Source organism: Gobio gobio (genome assembly GCF_949357685.1).
Source record: "Gobio gobio genome assembly, chromosome: 3".
Taxonomy (NCBI): Eukaryota; Metazoa; Chordata; class Actinopteri; order Cypriniformes; family Gobionidae; genus Gobio; species Gobio gobio.
In genome coordinates this window covers 16,023,769-16,031,572 of record NC_137099.1, presented here as the reverse complement: position 1 = coordinate 16,031,572, position 7,804 = coordinate 16,023,769, and the positions used below count along the sequence as shown (strand labels likewise).

General features: G+C 37.0%; 1 protein-coding gene across 1 annotated transcript in view; it reads right to left on the bottom strand.

Annotated features, from left to right (window-relative positions):
- Positions 1 to 375: 375 nt before the first annotated feature.
- Positions 376 to 7,804, bottom strand: part of tdrd7a (tudor domain containing 7 a) — a gene marked incomplete at both ends in the record, with an annotated part of 30,602 nt that continues 23,173 nt past the window's right edge. Inside the window, 8 exons of the mRNA XM_079811395.1 lie at positions 376 to 596; positions 1,523 to 1,683; positions 1,810 to 2,240; positions 3,696 to 3,806; positions 3,918 to 4,052; positions 6,209 to 6,292; positions 6,387 to 6,521; positions 6,638 to 6,840. Of these exons, the coding sequence (XP_079667521.1) occupies positions 376 to 596; positions 1,523 to 1,683; positions 1,810 to 2,240; positions 3,696 to 3,806; positions 3,918 to 4,052; positions 6,209 to 6,292; positions 6,387 to 6,521; positions 6,638 to 6,840 (1,481 nt within the window). The remainder of the gene's footprint in view (positions 597 to 1,522; positions 1,684 to 1,809; positions 2,241 to 3,695; positions 3,807 to 3,917; positions 4,053 to 6,208; positions 6,293 to 6,386; positions 6,522 to 6,637; positions 6,841 to 7,804) is intronic.

The window sequence follows — 7,804 nt, the reverse complement described above, 5'->3', positions numbered from 1 at the left end:
AAAACACACAAGACCACAGCAAATAAACCAAAGTGCAAAATCAAGAGTATAAACAATACAAGTAGTAGTGTATCACACAAAACAAACATAAATAAATCAAATTACTCCAAGACAAATGGCCGTATTGTAAAGACACAGAAAGGGAATCTGTTCACGTTATAATGAATTAATTTGGCAATGGTATACTATTATTATTTATCATAACAGCAAAAACAAGTAAAGAAATCACTTTCCCATGGCACTCGGAACGATAACTGAAACAATTGTGAACATGTAAATAAAATGAGCCGACCAAACACATTTAGAGTCAACGCTCTTGAATTCTGGATCTAGATTTCTTCAGGCTCAAGGTTTCAGCATAGTTCTGGGAAAGTCTCAAGCAGCTTTGCTGATCTCATCTAAAAATTCCACCATAATGTTGTGGATCCAGATGTCATTGTCCTCTTGTGTGGTGTCCACTAGGTAGACAGAGATTTTGCGCTCCCAGGGCCACTCCCCCTCCTCAACTGACTCGATCTGGGCCACCAGAGGCTTTTTCTCAACATGGTTGCGGAACACCATAGAAGCTTCCTCAATCCAGACCCCTTGCTTGACACCTGAAAACAAACATTTTGCACGTAAATCTGAAGCTTTAACACATTAGTTTTGAGGTAACTTGCAATAGGGCAAATATTTACAATATATTTGCTATTTTGTTGACAACATCAGTATTGTGATGATTTTAATATTTTTATTTGGTTTACTGGAATTTTAGAATTTTTATTTGGTTGTTCATTTTCCAAAAGAAGCAGCCTTTTGTCACAACTTGTTTAAATATACTTTATGAATTGATTAAATTTAAATCAGAGATGTTATTAAATCACTGATTCAACACTTCATTTGTACATTCATTCAATACTGTGATAATGAAAACCATGTAGCCCACCAAAATATCATAAAATGTACCCAGATTTCACTTCTACTGTTAATGTTTTAAAACATGTACGGGGATGTTTAGTCCCGTCAGCGAGGCACGCAAACATGACAGTCACGCGGCTCTTAGATGGTAAGCTTTTCTTTGACTGTTTGCATCTTTTTGCACTCGCGATCTTCTAACGTTACACTCTGACACACCGTACTTGTTGGCACACTCGTACGAGTATTCGGCACAACCTATCGTTGCGGGTGTATTACTGACATGTAAAAGTCTAGACCTTGAATATAAGAAAAACACGGTTTTTTGTCTTGTATTCAGAACAATACAGTACTATTTATTATACTGGTGCATATATAAATTATATAAATGATCTTTTGATCTTTTAGTAAAAAACCTCGCTTTGCTAGATTTTTTACATACTTCCTGTAAACATTTTTGATGAAATTTTGAAATTGTGTTTGGCTAAAATATACAGCTCCTCTGAAAGATACATAACCCTTTAGAGGTGAACATTTCAGAGCAAATACAGTATGTTTATCAAATATTAGTAAAAGGCTGAAAAATAATGCATATATAATTTTGTTTTAGCTCCAGCTTCTCTCTTACCAGCCAGCTGAGCAGAAATGCTCTGGAATGGCAGCTGCCTGAACTCATCGATGAGAGGTTGGAGCTGGGAGTAGTTGATCAACTCGTACTTCCCATAATCCAGTTCATACACAGACACTAAGCCATTGGTCAGGACGCCCTTTACCAAAACACGATGCCAACTATAGATAAAGAGAAAGAGAGGTGACAAGACGAAGGTAGTGTGAAAGAAATATAAAAAACAGAAAATGATTTAGTTGTGTTATTTAGGTGAGGAATAATCATCAGAGATGCTATTCGGATCTCACTTGTTGTCAATCTTGGCAGCGTAGACGTTATTTTTCTGGATGTTGATGTGGGTTACTTCCTGTTTGTTGTAGAACAGGATCATCTCTCCCATCAGCACTACTAGCTTGTACAGTTCCTGCCACGGCTGCAGCACAAAGTGCCCAGGGTGGCATGCAACCGACACAAACACATCCATATTTTGCCCGACCAGTGGTAAGTCCATCGGAGGGGGCAGTGTGAGGGCATTAGACTGTGGGGGAGATGCATAGGGGCTGTCCCCTGCCATTGGAAGGGTAGGTTCGGAAACCCTGGCGATCTTGCTGAAGTAGGAACCCTGTTGCCAGAATGGACATGAGGCTAGCTGGTGGTTAATGCTGCTCTGAAGGTCATGAGCTCCGTTGCCACTGAAGAGGTAGACATGCACAGTCCTGGTCTCATCGAGCTTGACTATCTAAACACACAACAAACATGCCAATAAATGGATATTGCAATATTTCGTTTTTCTGCAACATGAAAACACAGGAACTTTCACTGGATGGCCTGAATAGCTCTACTAAAGAATGATTAGAATAACAATAAAGAATAATAAATAACTATTGGATTGATTTTGTAGAGGAGTGCATCTACATAAGATTTTTTTTTTTTTTAACTTTTTTGTGAAAACTATCCTTTTTGATTTGAACGATTTGGGAAAACGTGGAAAAATTTGCCTCTCAAATTTCAGGGCTCTAGACTGCAACCAAAATGGTCGCAAATGCGCTAATTTTTTGATAATGTGTGAGTTAAAATGTCACATTGGTGCGAGTGCATAATGTTCAGGTTGTTTTGGTACCTGGCTGGCACATGTACTACGTTAACCCTTTGACACGTACGATCACACCAGTGTGATACAGTGAGACGTAATCAGCGCTCGTCATATATTCAGTGTTTTCAACCACATTATTTCATGAGGTTTATTTTAGGTTTCAGACATTTAAATTTAAAAAACATAAGAACTAGCAAATCAATACATTTATAGTAAAATATACACTGATGTCTATGGAATCGGCAATATCAATCCATTCAAATATAGATTGATTGTTTTTTTTATCATATCATACAAAATACACATTGTGTAGCAACTATAAAGTTAACTCTTTTCTTCTCCCATTTCACCAGCCACTTACTTTCATGTATTTCAAGAGAAGTGAATGAATTTGTGTTGTAAATCTGACAGATCCGATGATAGATCCAACTAACATGGCGGTGCCCATCGTGCTTTATAGATCAACTAACATATTATAAATCTAATCATTGTAAAGTTTTCTCAACAACGAAGCACATTCACTTACATATATTTGAGAATCGAAATATCAGATACAGCCATACAGCTGTTGATGACAGCCAATAACTGAATATTTTGAAAAATGTATATTTGATACATTTTGAGAAAAACTAAATAAAAGCAATAGATAAAGCCCTGAATTTGATTAATCAAAGGCTATATATTCCCACTGTTTGACACATTCACTATAACTAAGAATTGTTATTATGATTAATGAATAAAATGATGTAATAAAAATGGTAATATATTGTAATGTAAATTCAAAAGTTAAAAATTATAATATTTTATTAGTACAACAGTAAACTTATAATATTTACATTGTAGTTTCTTCATTTCAAACGTAAAACCAGCAATGCAGGGAGCCTAGAACTTCTTTGTTGGCAGCAGATTTATAAACGCTTACAAATCTGATGAATTGGGTGGCACTGCTGGGGCATGTTATGCTTCAATAAAATCACAGCCTTTGCAATGTGATAGTCGCACTAAGCCATAATGCAATTTCAATATATTCACTGCATCATTAATCTAAAAAATGTAAATCTTTTTATCTTCTTCCGTAAACAATAAGTGAATGTGCAAGACCTTCATGCAACTGGGAACTTTGTTGTGGACCGTCTCTCTCAACCACAGAACAGCTTCAGGAGGCCAAACACCCCCATCTGCATTCAGATCCTCCAGGAGGCACTTTATAGCCTACAGGGGAAGAAATATATAAGAATTCTTTTCATTCATAAAGCAGACTAATTAAATTATAGCACTCAATACACACAAGTGATTAAAAAAAAAATTGCCAGAGACGTGTACCTGAGGTGGTATGGTGATGAGCTCTCTGAGGTAGATTGGCGGGATCTCTCTGAGCTCGCTAACCTCCAGAGAAGCAGGAAGTCCCAGATCCAAAAACTTGATGTCCAAAACTTGACTGCCATGAAGGGTAACGATCTACACACAGATGAAGCGCGTTCATATAACCAATTGAACTAATTTAATTTTCACTAGGCCTGCACAATACTGGAAAAAAATCTGACATTGCAATATTTTGTTTTTCTGAAACATTACGATATGAAAACAGACATTTTTACTCTATGACGTGAATAGCTCTATTTGGAAAGAGTGATTTTGTAGGGAAGTACATCTGCATACAAAATATAAATGCAGAATATTTACATCTAATTTCATTTTCATTCAGTCATTAAAAGGTCCCATGATGTGGATTTTTTTAATTATTTGATGTTTCCTGAGGTGTACTTATATTGTTAGTATGATTTTTACATCACAGAATATCATAATTTAGCAATAAAAGGCATTTTTCTATCCTGATTTTAGCCCTCTGGCTTGAATGCTCTGTTTGAAGGGGTGTGTCTGCTGTGAGACTTCAGTGTAAATGCCCACTGTTGTGATTGGCTGACATCTTTGCATTTGAAAAGAGTATTGCATGTGGAACCCCTCTACGTTTTTTTTTTACTATTACAGCTGTCGAGATGAACGAATTGTGAAAGTGTTAATTGTAGCATTATTTTTTAGATCTTTTCCCATGACATGAAAGGCTGCAGTGATGAGCATTGAGTACACATGCAGTCTGTTGATCGCATGAATGCAGTGATCTCGTCATTGCAACGCTACTTCTCTCACAAAATGCTTTCACCACAACTAACAGCAAACAATATCGATATGAATACAGTAAGAGCTTCGTTGTGCAGCATAACAGCGTCATTCATTATAACGGGAGTTTGGGCAAGTGTACTTGCGGAGTGTGATTGACAGCTTCGAACATTATAAAGAGAGTGTTCTTTGATCGCTCTCTGTAGTTTAATCACAATTTAAATAACAGATTTGTTTCATGCTAAACTATGTGAAGTTGATTGTTTAGTCACTGGCTTGATTCACTGATGCATAAACAGTATTAAACGATTTAGAAAGAAAGTCTGTGTGAACTTGAATAATTAGCTACACATCAGTGATCACAGATCAGGCATTAATGAAGTTACTCACTGTTTGTGGCGGTGCTGTTGAATCCATATCGTAAAAGTCTGTTTGTAAAGCCTGTGCTGATATTGCGACTGAATTAAATGTAAAAAAAAATTACAGAATCCATTTCTCCAAATTCTCTGGGTGGGCAAGACAGAGGAAGGGGAGGTAACCTTTCCCCGTATGACGACATACAGGGAAGATTCCAGATTGGCCCATCTGAGCTTTCATTTCCTCAAAGGCAGAGCAGGGCTTGGTTTACACCTATCTCCATTTCTAGCCACTAGGGGACCATATACAAGCTAGGGGAACTCATATTAATGTTAATAAACCTCATAAAGTGAAATTTTCATGTCATAGGACCTTTAAAGTTTTTCATTTGTTGTCAACAGGTTTACAAACGCTTCTCATTACAAATCTAGTGAAATGGTGCCCAAATGTACGTTATGAGCAAACCAAACTCAAAGAATATACAGGTTCGTGTGGAGCAGCATTTTATTTACAGCATTTTATCATTTTGATTTTGCTTATCGATTCCAGTAAAGTAAAAAAAAAACTGTCAAACATTTATATCAAACATATTTATTCTGTCTTTCGGCAAAATGTTTTGTTGGAGCTGATTTCCATGAACTGGAACAGTTCAGAAACTGCAATCAAATGCAAAATACTGCATAGTTTTCTTTTTATAACTAAAATATAGATTAGCTGTTAATAGATTAAGATATAGATTAATCCTTATTACAGTTACAAAAGTTATTCAGGCAAGATTAGGGAGTAATTTTTTTCTTTTGTTCTATGATTAACATCCAATATACTGTTGTTTGTTTTAGTTCACTTTATGTATTCTGCATTTAAGCTCAAGACGACGTGTGCGAGAACTTAATTCAGTATTGCGTTCTATGAGAGGAGGCTGCAAGTGCCGAATTGAGTTCTCTTTCATGTCTTCTTGCGCTTGAAAATGATTTGAAATCACATTAAAATGTGCACACAAGAATCGATAAGCGGAATAGAAATGATCAGATTCCAGAATTTGAAACGATTTTTGATCCCCAACCCTATGTGTGGAGGACAGCCAACTCCAGAGTTAGAACATGACATGAGTGATGAAAGGGAAAAAAATGTCTTCTCACCTCTGCTCTTGCCCATTTGCCCTTGTATTTAGCTAGACACACCTTCCCGCAGAACGGTTTGGACACCAACAGCTCCCATGTTAACTTAGAAACACACAAGAGACATTTAATGCTCGCACGATCATATACACCTAACAGAAGCCTAAAACCAAAAATACACTGAATTTAATTGTTTTACCTGAGAGACGAAATGTGCCTCAATCTTGTCCATGATGTCTTTGAGTTTGGCCTGGCCTCGAGAAGGCAGCTGACAGGAAATACTGCCATCAGAGTGCACATTTGTTACACACACATTTGTGTACACGCTGTTCACCTGAAGAGACAAGAGGAAGAAAAGCACATTATCATTCAGTAATTTTGTAAATATATATATTATTATTTTTTGGAAAAGTCCAATTTAATAATTTAGTGATTTTATTTATGATTGACCTGTAGAGGATTCTCCATGGACCTATCCTGCAGGGCTCTCAAGCATACAGCGTTCACATTGACATCCTCGGTATGAGAAGTGTCATACAGCACAATAAGCGGTGTGTCCTCTCGCTCCAGAATCTCAGCCAATAGCGTACGGCTCATAGCTAATGACTTCAGAGTTTTCAGAACTACCACATCTGTACTGAATGGCTCCAGACCTAACAAGCAAGTGAATGTGAACACAAAAAGGAATTACATAACATATTACTCTCTCACACATATACAAGATTCAAGATTCAAGAGTTTTATTTGTCACATACACAGTTATATACACAATATACAACTGGCAGTGAAATGTAAACAGGTCCGCTCCATGGACAGTGCAAATAACAGTTACAAGAAATTAAAATAGAAATAGAATAAAATTAGAATAAAAAGTATTAACATAAGTAGAATTATAAATAAATCAAGTAAAAGATAAAAATAGGAAATAAGATAAAAATAAAAATATACAAATTAAAATATAAAAATATAAAAAAATAAGTGGATATGATAAGTGAGATAAACTGTAGACTTAGAAATAAGTGGTTAACATAAATATATATATATGTATATATAAAGAAGTATAATGTGCAAGGTTTATTACAGGTTGTTACGCAGTAACAATAGGAAAGTAAAGTGCAGTGCAATGGCAGTATGTGGATGTTAATGTTTAAACTGGATGTTTATGTGTGTGCGGGGGTGAAGTGAGTCACGTGACTGAGTTCAGGAGTCTGATGGCCTGGGGGAAGAAACTCCTCCTGAGTCTTTCAGTCTTTGCCATCAGGCTACGGAAGCGCTTACCAGATGGCAGCAGGGTGAAGTGAGAGTTTGCAGGGTGATTAATGTCTCTGATGATTTTAGTAGCTCTACCTCTGCAGCGTTTGGTGTAGATGTCCTGCAGAGACGGGAGAGCTGAGCCTGAGATGCGCTCGGATAAGCGCACCACTCTTTGCAGGGCTTTGGAATCGTGACTGGTGCTGTTCCCGTACCACGCTGTGATGCACTGAGTCAGGACACTTTCTATCGCCCCTCGATAGAAAGTTTTCAGGATGGCTGGTGAAACCCTGAATTTCCTCAGCTGGCGCAGGTGGTACAGTCTTTGCCTGGCTTTTTTCACCTGTGTCTGGATGTGTGTAGTCC